The 16,058-nt window shown below is 46.1% G+C and overlaps 2 protein-coding genes across 2 annotated transcripts in view; both read left to right on the forward strand.

Annotated features, from left to right (window-relative positions):
* ADAMTS13 (ADAM metallopeptidase with thrombospondin type 1 motif, 13) overlaps positions 1–12,886 on the forward strand; it is a 20,019-nt gene extending 7,133 nt beyond the window's left edge. The window contains 17 exon segments of the mRNA XM_009892246.1: positions 494–663; positions 883–1,031; positions 2,392–2,512; positions 3,244–3,324; positions 3,588–3,769; positions 4,192–4,327; positions 6,046–6,175; positions 6,848–7,037; positions 7,754–7,871; positions 8,212–8,341; positions 8,965–9,144; positions 9,746–9,950; positions 10,446–10,758; positions 11,120–11,266; positions 11,740–11,916; positions 12,262–12,446; positions 12,728–12,886. Coding sequence (XP_009890548.1) covers positions 494–663; positions 883–1,031; positions 2,392–2,512; positions 3,244–3,324; positions 3,588–3,769; positions 4,192–4,327; positions 6,046–6,175; positions 6,848–7,037; positions 7,754–7,871; positions 8,212–8,341; positions 8,965–9,144; positions 9,746–9,950; positions 10,446–10,758; positions 11,120–11,266; positions 11,740–11,916; positions 12,262–12,446; positions 12,728–12,886 — 2,773 coding nt within the window.
* Positions 12,887–15,179: 2,293 nt separating this feature from the next.
* Positions 15,180–16,058, forward strand: part of CACFD1 (calcium channel flower domain containing 1) — a 6,582-nt gene continuing 5,703 nt past the window's right edge. The window contains exon 1 of the mRNA XM_009892247.1: positions 15,180–15,303. Within this exon, the coding sequence (XP_009890549.1) occupies positions 15,180–15,303 (124 nt within the window). The remainder of the gene's footprint in view (positions 15,304–16,058) is intronic.

Consider the following 16,058-nt stretch of genomic DNA (forward strand, 5'->3'; position numbering starts at 1 on the left):
AATGTGGCTGATTGCATCTTCTGAGCTTTTTTCTTAGTGCTGTTTAACCCTCTGAGAGCTGTATGGTTTGGGACTACTTCTCACAGCTGATCGCTCTGGGAAGGACGACTAAAGATCTGTGTTACAGCCTCCATCTGTCTGACAACAGGGGAGGTATTTGTTCCACTGTGTCTGAAGACAGAAGTACTATTTGATAGCATTGTTCACGTGTAATCAAGCATTTTCTGTATGCCTTCATAGCAGGACAGACACTGAGAAAAGAATGACTCAATAATAGTTTTCTTCAGAGGGACATTCTTATATTGTTCCTATTTTCCTTATGCATTTATTTTGTATAAATAGCAAAGATCACAGCTTCCAAACACAATTCTCTGCATATCCCGCAGCCTCCCTTTGAAGTGGTTTTCTTTATTTGCAGTTGTTTTGGTGTTCTACTTACCGGCTTTCTGCCTTTAGCTAGTGGGTAAAATGCTACTTGGGATTCTGTGCTCAGTAATTTCCTTTCATTACCCATTACGATTCTCTCTGGGATGCAGGCCTGTTTGATGACCCAGCAGGACTTTATGGCTGAACAATGTGCCGCAACAAATTTAAAACCGCTGTATCTCACTGTAGAAGCGCCATCCTTTTATACCTGGACTTCTGCTGTTGGCTTTGCCAAAGGTAAGGAAAGACTGAGAAACCGTGGTTTCTTTGTGAAGGGAGCGCTTATGCACCTGTCTGTACTTTGAACTCAAAAGGCTGTTTCACTGATTATTTTGGTTTTCATGGGAAACTTGGATACCCTTTCTGTCAGATCCTTTTGACTTCTTCCCATTGCTTGATGGTCAGCCACGTGCCTTTCTGAAAGCGTAACTCCTTTCTTCTGTCTGCCTCCTCTAGGGGACCTGCTATGCAAGCACATGTGCAGGGCTCTTGAAAACGAATTCATGGTAAGCCGCGAAGACAGTTTCATAGATGGAACCAGATGTGAGCAGGGTGACTCTGAACACCACGGGGCTTTCAATCTGTGTGTAATGGGAAGCTGCAAAGTAAGTCACTGGCGAATCCAAGCGAACCTCTGACATGTAACCTGCACCAAAGGAGTCAGTTTGCTAGGAGCAGGGGAAAAAAACATAGTGTCCCAAAAAAAGGGCGAGGTCTTCTCAAAAGAAGAGAGTTTTGTTCTAAGCTTATTGGATGGAGTCCAACAATCTACTGCTCTGTCTGTGCATCCAATGCCAATGCCCTCTAGATAAGACATTCTGCTCATTATGCAGTAAGTACGTAAGGCTATTCATCCCTGATCCAAGAAGCAATTGGTTTATGTGGTGGTTGAGGAGACATCATTAGCTGTGCAGTTGGCATGGTATAAATAGCCCTATAAAACGCTGACTCTGTTGGAGGAATGTGACATGATTTGAACGTACCGAGTCGGTGGCAAAATAAGGAGTAAAACCTGGGAATCACAAGTTGACAAATTGATTTTTGCAGTATCACTAATCAAAACTGAAGTATAACTTTTTTTTTTTTTCCCCTGGATTGGACATGAGAAAGACATTCTTTCATGATGAACTTGAATATAACTCCCCCGCGCTGTCTGCATTTTAGTAACTGCTCAATGGTGACCCGGTTGTATGTTTTCTGTTGGTTTTTTACATTCCCAGAATACACTTTTAACGTTTTATGTTTTTCTCATTATCCTCATGTTCACAATGTTTTGTAATGCATTGCCGCCTAATGAACAGCAGAGGGTGTAGGCATAATCTATTCTGATTTCTGCTGTTCTGTTGGCGACAGTGATAAATATGTATGTTACGGCAGCATCCAAAGCCTGGGATCAGTGCCTCTAGCATAAATTCAGCAGTTGCACGTGTTTTGCTGCTAAGCCTGCTGAGATCCTGCTGTAGCTTTGTGTAAATTAGTCTTGTTCGTGGGAATGAGGATAGAATCTCTTTTCTGAGCTCCATGGGATCAAAGGCCAGGCTGAAGGATGTGAGCTAGGTTTGGGTTTGGGGGTTGGGGAGCTAAAGATTCCTTTAGAATCTGCCATTCATGTTTACTGTTCTCCTGGGCTTCCCCCCACCTCCAGAAAGAGTTCGTAAAAGAGAGGGAGTGCAGAGCCTTTGTTTTAGGTCACAGGAGAAATCTTTCTGGGCTACTTCTTATGAGAAAGAACATGACACACAACTAATGAAACTTGTGCTCTTAGGTAAGACTTTCCAATCCCTGGCCTTGCATGCTGCTGTGCAGTGGTGGATCTAGGTAAAAATGCATCTTTGTCCATGTTGTCTTCTTAAATTCGAATTACAAATGAAAAAGGCAGTTTCAGGAATTCAGGCAATGCTGCTTTCATTCACTTGTTTTCTTCTCAGAATAGGCAAGGCTTGACAGACTCTCCCCTTTGCTCAGGCATTCGGGTGTGATGGCCGGATGGACTCCCAGAAGGTAATGGACTCTTGCAAGGTCTGTGGGGGTGATAATACCACTTGCACCAGTATCAGTGGATCTTACACAGAAGGAAAAGCTAAAGGTGTGTAGTCCTCATCCTCAGGCTCAACATTCTGGTACTGTTTGTATGCTGCATATTTGTATTCATATTCAGTGTTCATAATCTTCTGTATGAGACTTCTTGTTTCTGCTTCTGCTTGTTTTTATTTTATGGAGGATATGGTGATGGAGTTTGGGTAGTCAACAGAGAAGGCAGCTAAGAGGTAGCTGGGAGGTAGCTGTTGTGTAGGCAGAGTGACTTTTTTGGTCATAGTTCTTTTCTGGACATGGACCAGAAATGTAGCCATTTGGGAAGTCCAGCAAATTACTGGGAGCTGGGAGCTGTGTCAGATGCTTCCTGAGATGTTAAACATCCACTTGGGACTAAACTGGCTCTTGTGATATCGCATACAGATATTAGCAGAGAACATAAAAAGAACAACAACAACAAAAAAGATGAGAATGGGACACAGAATTCAGTTCAGTTTTGTTTGCTGTATTCAACCATCACTATGTTCAAGCCAAAGCCAAGGTGATAGAGCTAAGGTTAGTGTGAATTTAGCCTGCTGGCCATCACTATTGCATCCTTATTTTTTTTTGTATTAGCTGTATAACCTCTGTCTGCAATTAAGCTCTCTTGCTGCCTGTAAGGCCTGTCCTACAATGGATAGTGTGCTAGTAAGGTAAAGAGGGGTTGCTCTGTAATCCCCAGCCTTTTTAACATAGGTACGGGAATGGAAGGTGACCATATCTTCTTTCTTTCCATCCTTCCAGAGTACGTTACATTTCTATCCCTGCCTTATAACACCACCTTGGTCCACGTTACCAATCGGAGACCACTCTTCACACATTTGGGTGAGTTGAATGAAAAGGAAAGGAGGGACTACAGGCAGGGCTACAACAAGCTTGTGAAAACCAGAAAATGAAATTTGGGAGGAAAGTTCTTGATGATGCAATTTGTTTGTGGGATGGTCTCCAGTGAGAAGCGATAGAAGCCATGCTCTTTGGGATGCCTGACTTTGATCAAACTGGTTTCTAGCAAATGGGCAGTCTGTAGCTGTCAGCACCGGGGGGTCCACATTATATCTCTTAACCTCACTGTACTTTTGCTTCTCTAGCTGTGAAGGTTAAAGGAGAGTATGTGGTTGCTGGAAAAGGAAAAATCTCACTGAATGTCACCTATCCGTCAGTTCTGGAGGACAGCCAGATCAAGTACAAAGTGTTTCTCACCAAGGACAACCTGCCAAGCCTGGAGGAAGTCCATGTGGATGGGCCAACACAAGAAGAAATTGAAATACAGGTAAATTAAAATAGCAGAGTTGGAAAAGGGCCAGTCAGAATTGGCCAGGCTGAGTTTGTGTAGCTCTGCTGCAGTGCAGAATCGAGGTGTGGTAGGCTTCATGTCCAAGGGCAGTGGAGGTGGTGTTCACTAAGAGTGATAGTGTTGAGGGTTGCCTGCCTACAGGCTTTCTGTGGGTCTGGGGGATGGTTGTGTGGGGGAAAGCATGCCACGTTAAACCTTGTGCTTGGCCTAATCTTTTTTCAGTGCCCTGCCGACAGAATGCACAGGGTGAGTACTCTGACTGCATCTGGCAAGAACTGAGAGTCATAGCATTGAGGCTCAGGATTGGATGGAAAAGAGGGACTAGCTTCTCTTATCTTCGTCCTAAGAAATGAGTCTGCATTGATTTGTGCATTGACCACAGCTTTTTCCTTCACCAGGTCTATCGAAGGTATGCAAAAGAATATGGCAATGCCACCAACCCAGACATCACCTTCAGCTATTTTGTCCCCAAAGAGAATCTGACGTATACGTGGATTCCTCAGCAGGGGCCGTGTTCAGTGACCTGTGGGGAAGGTGAGGCAGCAGTACTCAGTCTTTACTTTTTACAGAGATCTGTGCAGACTTCTAGTTTGGCTGGCTGGTAGTCACCCAGATCTTTACTCCATGAGCTCTCCTGGGCTGACTGAAAGAAATGTGGCACCAGCAGTAGATACTTGGTTAGAACTTATTAAACAGCTGAACTGAATTTAAAAGCAAATTGCTGAAAGTGAGCTAAAGTTGCCAGCATTAAACTGAACCAACTAAAAGACTGGTACAGCTTTTGGATTAAATTAGCAAATCAGCAAATGAGCTGAATCATCAGAATGATAGTGAAAATGTTCGATCGTGAAGAGGATTTTTAAAGAGGTTTTAACCGAACTTTTGGTTTTAAGATGAAATAATTTTCTCAGATTTTTCAAAGGTATTGAAGACTGTAATTTGAAGTTGGCTGAACATGAAATGTCTGAGACCAGAGTGGTATCTAGTGTCTAAGTAAAGCCTCAGAGCTAATTATGAAACTTCCTTCTTAGAATTCTATTCCTGTGCCGTGGCTAATCCTTTCTGTCTCTCTGAAGAAATCGTAATGCAGATTGTAACAGATCCCTCTGGTAGATGGTCTGACATCTTGTTTACCAGATAATACAGATGACACTGGCAAGCATCTCACGACTGTTATGTCAAGGATTTAGAAAATACATTAATGAATACTTATGGAAGTCAATCTATAGGACTAGTTATGTCTGGAGAGCTTTTCTCCAGCAGATTCCCCAGGTGGACTGATTGCTGAAACGCTGAAGTAAAGAACTCAAAATGCTCTAGGGCCTCCCAGGTAATGCAGTCAGAAACAAAAAATGAGAAAGGTGGGACTTAACAGAAATTCAAGAATCTGAGCTGAAATTGCATCTTGAGAGCTTAAAGTGATGCTCAGGCCCTGCTTATCAATAGACATTATTTGAAAACGAGGAGGGTAGTGAAAAGATAGCACTGCTGATTGATTCTTGACATTTGCTTCTCAGGGTCATGCTCTTTGAGAGTCAGGAATTCCTGTCTCTCTTTGTGGGTAGCTCATTCACTGCAAAGGAGACCCTTTACAGCTTTGCTTGTAACTTTTTTGAGTTTGGATTTTCACCCGTTTTACCCGTTAGGTTCAGTATAGTTAAAAATCTTGTTTATAGCTGTAGATTATGAATATTTAATTTCTTGCATGCCACAGGCAATGCAAGTCTGCAGTTTCTCTCTCAGTACCTCTAGTCTAGTTTTGGATATTGGTGATCACTTTGGGGACACTGGCACGGTGCTGTCTGGGTACAAAGGCTGCGTGATGATGTTACATGATTGGTTCTACAGAATGTAATTTAAAAATGGCTGACTGCTAGAGCTTATTTCAGCAACCTGTCCCTCATCAGTCAGACATCAAGATCATCAGAAGTAATTTGGACCAAATTATGATTGATATCCTTGTTCTTGCAAACGGCCAGTTTAGAGCAATCTTTCCATTTTGGCAGTGGATTATCCATCAAACTTCTCATCTTCTGGGGTGTTCATCTTGGAAAGTCACTTTAAAACTCCTGAGGAAAAGTTATATCAGAAAGAAGGGGGTTTTGTGTTTATAGAAAGTCTGTATTCCCAAATACGCCATTTTCCTACACAGATGATTTGAGTAAAGCAAAATTACTGCATCTTTCTGGCATAATAGAGGTGAGCTGTTTACTTTGTTTATAACTTTCTTTCCTTTTCCTCTTGTATCCTAGGGACACGACCAGTGGATCATGTGTGCTTTGACCAGACAAAGAATGAAATAACAGAGAATCAGTGGTGTCTGGAGCTCCCACGGCCCCTTTCGGAGCACAAGCCCTGTGCTATGGAGCCGTGCCTGTACAGGTTGGTGTTCCTTGAAGCTCAGCTGAATTCTTGCTTCGTGTGTCCTTTCTCCACCAGTTAACCCAGTCTCTGCAGTCTCATTTGCATTGTGCAAGGTGAGGAAAAAAAAAAACGGAGAGGTATGAAGTAGTTTCTTCTTAATTATAATGGTGTAGTGGATCCCAAACCACGTTCTGTCTTTCCTGGTCGTATGAGGTAATTGAGATGTCAGCTGAATGGATGTGAGATAGTCCTTCCGATATTTTACAGTAGTCTGGTAAATGAAAATACTATGAGGGCATGGCCAGAAGATGACGTCTGCTCACATCCTTTCCAAGATTGTGCCAACAAAGATTTGGTCTTACTCCGGAGGAGACCCTTGTAACACAAGAACTGGAAAGAGACGAAGAGCCAAGCCTACCCAGACGTTGATCTTGTAGACATTTTATTGTTTAATAAAAAGTGATTACACTGAGAGCTATAGTTCTTTAGCTTAGGTGCTTTTAGTCCTAAAGAGCTGTCAGTGCACGGACTTAAATTTCCAGTAGTTGCCCTCTCAATCGCATCCAGACAAGGCTTTTGAGATAGAGAAGCCGAATACTCTGTATGACCCATTTCTGTAATCAGCGGCATGAGTAATAAACCTCCACGATCCAGATGAGAAATACGGTGACACAATTACTTCCCATTCAGGTGGAAGATGTCTCAGAGAGATGAATGCTCTGCTGTCTGTGGAACTGGAGTTGCCCAGCAGAATCTAACCTGTGTTCAGTTTCATGATGGATTGGAGACTGTTGTGGATGACAGCTTGTGCCCAGCAGAAGAAAAACCCCTCTCCGTTGTGCCGTGTGTGGTTAATGTGTGCCCTTTGGGCTGGGACAAAGTGAGTTTATTGGCCTGGCTTATTTCAGAAGTCTTACTGGGAGCTTTGCATTTGTGGTCCACAGAAGGCTACCGGTTAAGAAGAACCACCTTATTACTGGAGTCTGGGAGGTTGGTTTATACCAAGGATGTCTGCCCAGTTAAAGGTTCATCCTGTCACTTTAGACAGCTCTGTCCCCCTTAATTTATGCTGCCGGGTTCATCAGTTCATAGTGGTGGTTTGTTTAGGGCAGCTGTTGACTATGTTCCTTCTTGATTTCTCGTCTCAGAGTTCAACAAAACCAGAAACAGAAATAACACCTGGTCTACTGGTAAATACCTCACTGGCAAACAGAGAGGTTCTGAGATGGTGGGGAGGATTGCTAGCAGGGAAGAGGGCTTCTCAGCGCAGGATCACTGGTCCAAATCTGTACTGGGGAGCCACTGCCAGGTTTACGTTTACAGATGGGGAAGATACTGCTTTAGGCATCTCCAGTCTCAGGTATCCCTCTTCAGGTAGTGTGAATTACGGGGGGTTTGGCTGTTGGATGTCCTTAGCTATTCATGGTACTTATACGTTCTGCAAAAATGGAGAAAGTGCTTAAATGTGCCTCTTTCTTCAGTGACAGCAAGTATGTTGTAGGCTTGATCTGGAAATATCCTCTGGCTTCATTAGATCGGGACCAGTGTGGAAAGCAGGTGCCAATGTCAGTCTGGGTCTCTTTGCTTTGTTCTGAGGAGGAAGATGCACACTTACTTCAGACTTCAGAGTCACTTGGGAATGTCCAACTGGAAAATCAGACCGTCTATGTCTGGAGTCCTCTAGCTGGAGAGTGTTCCGTCTCCTGTGGTAGAGGTGAGATCTTTCAGTGCTGCAGGGAAATGTGACTTGGCTGTAGATGTGAGCTCAGTGCCTAGGAACCTCAGGGACCTGGTCTTTTCCCCTCTACAGTTTTAAGTGCATGTGTAGCTGTAGTCACAATTTTTTTGAGGCTGGAAGAGGCAAGGGGGCCTGGCTCAGACAAAGAATAGTTTAGAGGGCTGGCTGGCTGCTGCTTTGGTTTAGAGTTGTGGGGGGATGAGTGCAATAAGTGTGCCTGGGGCTTGGACAGAGTCAGCTTATTTTGTGCACACAGATGCGACTGACACTGCTTGGCTTATTTGCAACCCTTGCATGCAATCGCTTCCCTTTCTAGGTAAGACTCAGCTACACTATGTATGTGTGGCTTTTGACACCAAAGAAGAAACACAAGAAGAAAACTGTCATCCAGTGCCAAAGCCAGAGAGCAGGGTGGAAGTCTGTGATCTCAGTCCCTGCCCACCAAGGTAAAGCAGTTACCAGGAGACAACGAGCCAGTGAGAGGTCTTTCCTTCCTCTGTCTATCTCCAGGGACATGGCAAAGTAAGGGTCAAGCTACTCTGAGGATATTATCTTCCTCTCCCCTGCTTTGAAAGCACAGCCAGCTGCAAAAACAGTAGCAGTGATCCATACTCAGCAAACTAACTGAGAGTCTTTCCTGGGCTGGTATATTCTCAGGCAGAACTAAGCGAAGTCTTCGGAGTTTGAGTCCAGGGAAAAACTGAAAACCACTCGATCCCGTATTACCCTGGTGAAGTAGGAACAAATCCATAACTGCAAAAGATGGTGACACATTTGCCAGCTGTACAGTTTCCACATAGCATCAAGGAAAGTAGCTAGAATTAAATGCTCTAAGAATCTGGGATAGCTGCTTCGAGAACTGAAGGAAATAATTGATTGCACTTTCCTTTGGATTTATGGTATCGTAGGCTGCACTTAGTGGGGTGACTGGTGATCCCTCAAACATGAACCAGTGTGTATGTGTGTATTAACGCAATTCCAGGTGTTCTTCCACAGACTGGTTGGATTTAGAATCCAGGGAAGGTGGGTGACAGCTGGAGGTGCTCACTGGTAGCTGCGTTATTCCCAGGTGGCATTACAAAATGGGCTCATGCAGTGGAAGCTGTGGAGGAGGTGTGATGTACAAGGTCCTCTACTGTGCAAGGGAGACCAGGGAGAAGGCAGAATAGATTGTGGCAGACACCCAGTGTGGTGGTTTGCCTCGCCTAGAGGAGCAGGAGCTGTGTAATTTGGAGCTGTGCCCTCCGAGGTCAAAATGGCCCTATGGGCCACAAGAGCATGCACTGGGGAAGAGCAGTTATCCGTGAACGCGTATGGTGGAATCTAGGATATGGCTTAGGTTTGAAAAATGGGGCAGAGCTTGCCCTGCCCTAGTTGCTGTGGGACTGGAAAGCCACTGGCGTCTGAACTGCTTTTACGTGCTGCAGGATGCCGCTTCCACGATGAAATATCCTGGGTCGGTTTCTGATCTGACTGTTCAGAGCGGTGTGCGTTTTGGAGGGAGATAAAATTGTTTTTGCAGTTAAGCCTATGTGTGTCACTCTAGGGAAGACTGTAATGGACTCAGAGTGACTCAGTGTATTTTTCGAGTCTGCGGGCTTATGCAACTGTGAATGCCCTCTGTTTAGGTCTAACTCCAAACCTGCTCTGGACTGCCCAGCCTTGTTTCAAAGGCTGCCCCTTCTAAGTACCACAGGCAGCAAAACGTGTGAGGCGGAGTGGTGAAGAAAGCTGCCGACAAGCAGAAGGGGGAAGGATGAGGGAGTTGCAGTGCATTTTCTAGAGTGAGAGATAGTAGAGGATGGGGATTCCTCACTAACTTAATTTTTCTCCTCCATGTCCTCTGTCAGATGGAAGGTAACTCCAGTTGGCCCCTGTTCCTCCAGCTGTGGGCTCGGCTTAGCTGTTCAGCTGGTCACCTGTGTGCAGACTCACCAAGGCAAGGAGATTTTGCTGGAGGAGCGTTTGTGTCCTGTGGCAGAGAAGCCCCTTACCAGTGTCCCCTGTGTCGTCCGAATGTGTTCTTATGAATGGAGCTTCAGCGAGTGGACAGAGGTATCTGCTCCTATTCGGATCAGCACATGGTGTCTAGTGCAGCGGTTTTATAGCTGTTCACTTCTCTAAAGCATGCAGTGAAGAATACCAGTTCTGCCTTGTATATTTACTTCCCACAGAAATGCTAAACTGTTTCTAGGGATGTTTTCCACCCTTTCCACTGTCCTACGTTTAGCAGCGGTAGGTTTGTTTTCCATGTTTCTCATGTTTTGGCTGCAGTTTAAAAATGGTCTTTGGCATGTTTTCTTCTGAAAGGCATACCTTTTTGGAATTTTTGGGAAGTGGTTCAGTTCAAAGATAGAGTTTGGAAGATCCCCTGGAATGTGGGCCATCTTATAGCTGATGAAACTAGAGCACTGAAAGGGCAAGTGATAGAAACAGCATCAGTGAACAAAAAAAGATCAGCCCCTCAGATCATGCCTGAGCCAGTAATATTTATTTCTAAATACCAACTGAAACACATGTGTAAAGGCCTGTGGGTTTCTTCCTCTGCAGTGTTCAACTTCGTGTGGGAATGGCATTCAGACACGGCAGGATTTCTGCCTCAACCCGTTAACCCGCAAGCACGTGAACCCCATCTTCTGCAGGCACTTCCCCAAGGCCATTGTGGTACGTGGCTGCTCCGCAGGGCCCTGTCCTGAGCAGGCGGTGGGGAACGGGTCCCACGGAGCAGAATTGCAGACAGTGACACCAGCCGCGCACTTAACGACAGCTGCAACTGCCAAAGAGGCGAGATACAAGGACCTGGATCTTCCTCCATCTGCTGTGCCAGCTGTGCCTCAGGAACACACAAAGGAGTCCAGTGGAGGTGAGGAGGACACTGCCAAAAGGTAGAGAGATAGGTGCTTACTGCACACAGCTGGATTGTGGTGATCGTACTGCCATACAAGGACAGGAACACAGGAGGAAATACTCCTGGTTAGGAAAGACAACATGCTGCTCCTTCCAGCATGCCATGAGCTGGGAACAATGAATCCCTTCCCAGGGCTTCCCAAAGCTCTTCTGACTTGGGATTCCTTGGGGCAGCAGCTGACTCTTCCCGTGCTTTACCTGGAAGGTGGGCACACTGTTGGCACTTGTCTGTTCGTTGCGCCACGAGGGAATGGGAACTGTGTTTCAGCAGCTCTACTTCCTTCTGGATGTGTTTCTCATCTGTCTTTGCTGTACAGGTGTCTGTGGAAAGCTCTTTCTTAATGCCACTGGGGTCATCAACATGACGGGTGTAGAGAGCAGCGACTGCACTGTGGCCATCGGACGTCCTCTTGGGGAGGAGATAACAGTCAGTGTCCTGGAGAGCTCCCTCAATTGCAGTGCAGGTACGGTCCAGGGCATGCTGGGGACTAGCCTAGACCTTTTGGGAAATCTGCACCTTGTTTGCCTGTGTGCTTTTGGGGCCCTGAATGGTTCTTGCTGCCTTGGAGCCTATGTAAGCTCTGAAACCGAGTCTTTCTGTCCCACCAAGTCTTTGCCAGATAGGACTAAATGAAGATGATGCCTTTCCTTCCCTTACGTAATGTTTTCTTACCTGTTTTGTTGATAGATACTGGATGAAAGGATTTTACGCGTTTAAAGAAGCTGATTGCTTTGGCCTGTTATAAAGTCTCTCTGTAATATACCCTCTTGCTGGAATCAGTACAGTTAGATTAGTTAACTGGACTGTTTTCATGGCAGATTTTGATAAGATAGGGACAAGATGCAAAAATTACTTGACTCCAGACCTATGTAAGATAGGTTATGGCCATTTACTTAAAGTAAAAGTGTTTCTAGTCTCTGTGCTCTTCCATTCCAGGTGAGGTAGTGCTGTTTTCTGGGCGAATGATGTGGCGGACAGGCTGCAGGAAGCTCCCTTTGTCACTGATAAATTCCAGAACGAATACACTGATTGTGAAACAGCGTGTCTTGCTGCCAGGAAATGGGGTCATTCTTCGGTACAACAGCAGAACTGCAACTAAAAAATATTACCAAGGTACCTTATTGAAAGCTTTGCTATTGCTTTAGATTAAGGCACACGTGACAATGCCCGCAGAATTCCACAGGTCATGGCTGCCTGTGGAAATCTGGGGAAACCTTGCTTCATCTTTAGCAGCTAAAAAGCCCCTTCCTGAGGAGTGTTGGAATTAATATTACTTGTAGACTACCCTTCCATTTTAAAGGCAAGCCCTCTGCAGGTGTTTGCTGATGCTTGGAGGTTCCCAGATGAAAATCCTTAGAGAAACTTTTCTGCCTGTGTTTAATTTAAATGATTTCTTTCTTGGAGATGCTGGACATTTCTCTAAATCATTTTCTTTTCTGCTCCTTTTCCCCCTCTCAGACTGTGACAAGCAGCTGTTTGGTCCCCAAGGTGAAATAGAGAATCCTGTGCAATTGCCTGATCGACAGCAAGAAGTAGTGTGTCGCACCTTCATCAATGTGGCTCCTCGGCATCGCATAGCTATCCGCGCCCTATATATTGACCTGGGCAATAAGAGCAACCGAACACATTTTAATTACATCCTGGTGAGTCAGAAACCTAAAGAGGATAGTTTGGATGGGTACGAACCCATCTCCTCATTAGATGTTTCCATCTAGATGCAAAGTTCAGTTACTAATCCTAGAGGGTCACACTCTGATCTCTGTTATGTGAATGTAGACATGAATGAGCACTGCTCATGCCCACTGTATTTCTTCTAACCTTGGCATAGGGCAGCTTTTCCCCCTGAGTGACCAATTTGCAAGTCCCCAGTATTTTGTGGGTACTTTATACTTATGATACAATGGTTTGGTCTTTCCTGATGCAGGTCCGTGATGTAAGCACCATGAAGACGATGGTGTTCCATGGGAAACAACAATTCTTCTGGCAATCATCTGGAAGTCAAGCTGAAATTGAATTTCATGAAAATGTTAAGGATCACCGGACCAGTTTCTGGGCTGAATATCATGCTGTTGAGCCCAAATAAAATGGGCCAGGGTCCCTGCAGTGAGAAAGGCTGTGGTCCAGTTAGTCACTGCTGCCTGTTCACTGCTCGAGGTCACACGAGTCGTTTAATCTTTTTGCAACTGTTTCCCCATCTATTGAGTAAGAACAATAATATCTACTGATTCCTTTGGGATCTCAGTTAATAACTATAAAGGTTGTATAAAAGACATGTAGCTACCAAGTATTTAGCAAATAGTCCTCGTACAGATTTTCTGCCTGTGTCGATTGGTATTAATGCAGTTTACATGTCTGCAGTTGGTGACTTGGACACTGAAGACTCAGGGTCCTGCTTCTGTAATACGCTGGGACCTTTTAGGATAGTCATTTAATTTCCCAGCGGCTCAGTGTCCCATTACAAACCTCTGTATACCAGAAGTAGCTACGATTATGGTTTACCCGTTAAGTTCACTCTCCTGCGGTGTAAATTCCCGTTAAAACTGAGGTCTGTTGAAATTCTGGAATGTTATAAAGAAAGCAAAGATGTGTATGAGGACGAACGGCTAGCACAAGAAGACTGGACAAATGTGTGGGGGCAAGACAGTTTCTTTGCCTGGGAGGGTAGTGGAACAGTAGGAGATGTCAGAAAAGCCAGAAAGCTGATGGAATCGGCATCCTCGAGTGTTTTCAGGTGAGACCAAGGCACAGCTGACCTGGTCAAACCCTGGTATCAGTTGGCTTTGTATGGGAGGACTAAGTGACATCCAGAGGTCCCTCCCCAGCCACCCCTTCTGTGGTTCCGCTATTATGTATGTGACAGTGATACCAGTACGTCTTTTCTATGGGAAAATAAAAGAATTCTGTCTCTTAATGATGGGTTTGGTGCCAAGGCACACTTACTTAGATAAGAACAGTAGCTGTGCTATTAATCTGCTTGTATCTTCATCTCGCAGGAACTGTGCAATGCAAGATTGTTGAGACTGCACGATACGAGTTGTAGCAGGAAGAGGTATTTTAGAGCAGTGACAAGTATTCACTCAAGTTTGATTTCAGTACATATTTTAGGTTGTTGTTATTTAATATCTTGAACATTGGGCCATGCTTTGGTCCAAAGCTGTCATCTTCCTCGAAATCACAATATACTGCTTCAGGGGTCTTTTCTGCACCTGGAGCCTGGATGGACACATCTGCCCTTGCTCTTCACACCGGATGCAAGAAATGGTTCTGCCTGGGCAGTTTTAACTCTGCTTCTGCTTTCTTTCAGTTGAATCCTCTGACATCTTTTAACAACCGCAAAATCTGATTTTCTTCTGTCCTCTTAATAGTTGTTTTCTGCTGGTTAAGTCTGGAGTTTTTTCCTTGCCAGCCTCCAGATTTACGTTCCATTCCTGGAAAAGCTAGAAAGTAGATTCTTGAAGCAAGATCCTCGAGGAGCTGGATATATCGGCTATCCCACTGCAGTGCGTGGGTGATGCAGGCACTGGGCCTTCATTTCCTGCCGAACAGGAGACGTTAATGAAAAGACATCCTTTTCTTAATCCTTTTTTGTAACCTTTTAGCAGATGGGATCTGTCTTCCCACTCTGCTCTGGATCCCAAGTCTCACTGCTATTTACTGTTCCCAGATCAACTATGCAGAGTCCCCGGTCTGCAGAGATGGGCTCTGGTTGCTAACTCTATGTTCCATGTTAATTTGCAAAAAATGCAGCTGTTTTCTTTATAATTTAAGAGAATTAAGGCTGTTTCCCTGTACCATTGGTTTGGATACCAACAGATTGCCAACGGGGACATCTCTGACTTGCACAGTCCTACTTCTGCTCCTGTTTTCTAGGGAGAAAACCCCATTCCATTCAGATTAAGGGGAGTGTTTCCCTCTATGTGCCGAGGGCAGAATTTTGTGGTGCTGTTAAATTCACGTTAATGCCAAAATTCCTGTTTCCCTTTCTTCCCGAGCACACACCGGCTGCCTGGAGAACAGCACCCAGTTGTTAGCCCGGGGAAGCGGGACCCCCAGCCCCGGTGCACCCCAGACCCCGGCGTGGAGTGTGTTCCTGCGCGGCCGCTTATGAATATGCACACCACGGGCTCTGCCCACCAGCCTTTTAATGAGAGTGACATCAAAGCCCTGCCTGCCGGAGGAGGGGACCCACAATGCAATACGCAGGCAGACGTGGAGGCAGCTCCCGCGGCCGCTGGCATCGCTGCTGCGGGCAGAGACCCTCCCTTGTCAGCCCTGGGGGGGGCGCCCGGGGCGGGGTTGGGGGAGCATCCTGCGCTGCTGGGGCTCAGGCGGGGAGCGGGGTGCTGCCCCCTGACCCCCCCGGGAGCAGGGGTGCGATGAGCTCTCAGGATGAGCAGTTCCAAGCAGGAGCCCCTGACCCAGCGGCTTCCTCCGCCGATGATGGCATGACCTGGTGGTACAGGTGGCTCTGCAGGATTGCCGGGGTCATCGGGGGCATGTGTAAGTATCCCCTTCCCAAAGGTTCCCCTCCTCGGCGCCGCTTGTGCATGCGGAAGCGCGGGTCAGGGGTCCTGCCTGCCGCTTGGTAGGGTCACGTCTGTGTCGGGGGGGGCGTGCCATGAGACCATCATTTGGGGTTACGGGGTTTGCGTCTGCTCTAGATATGAGTTTGCTGCGTTTCACGCAGAAAGAAGAGTCGTGGACGTGCCTGCAGTGGGGTGGTTTTAGCGGGCACACGAGGGATGGGCTCTGGGCTCACTGAACGTGCTGTACTCCGGCACCTGGGAGAAGGGACATCACGGAGGGATCCATAAATCCTCAAGTTTCTTCTGGGATGCAGCACTGGCTGGAGGTGGCGGGGGGGGGGGGAGCCCCGGCTCCTGCAGGAGGACAGAGAAACCAGACGATGCTTTTCCTGCGAGCACCGAGCGCAGGGTGCTCAGCGGGGTCAGGCTCAGGGCTTGAAGAGGGGCCGCGGGATTTGGTTCATCCTATTTGACTGTCAGGTGTTTGTGTGCTCCGGCAACTTATTTTCTTTCCCCATCCTGAATGTCGGGGCATGTTTCCCCTTACGCCTGTTGTTGATCGCAGAGGGCCTGGCTGTGGGTTGTTTTTTGGGTTTTTTTTAATAATGGACTTGGTTTGTGTTGTGTGTTTTTAGGGGGTTTAGTCTGGGACAGGCAGAAGAAGGGAGCCGGCGTACAGCAAAGCGAGTTGGCTGAGCTCTGAATTACCTGCTGCTGAAAGAAATTTTC

The sequence above is a fragment of the Charadrius vociferus genome, unplaced genomic scaffold (genome assembly GCF_000708025.1).
Source record: "Charadrius vociferus isolate BGI_N301 unplaced genomic scaffold, ASM70802v2 scaffold549, whole genome shotgun sequence".
In the NCBI taxonomy this organism is placed as follows: domain Eukaryota; kingdom Metazoa; phylum Chordata; class Aves; order Charadriiformes; family Charadriidae; genus Charadrius; species Charadrius vociferus.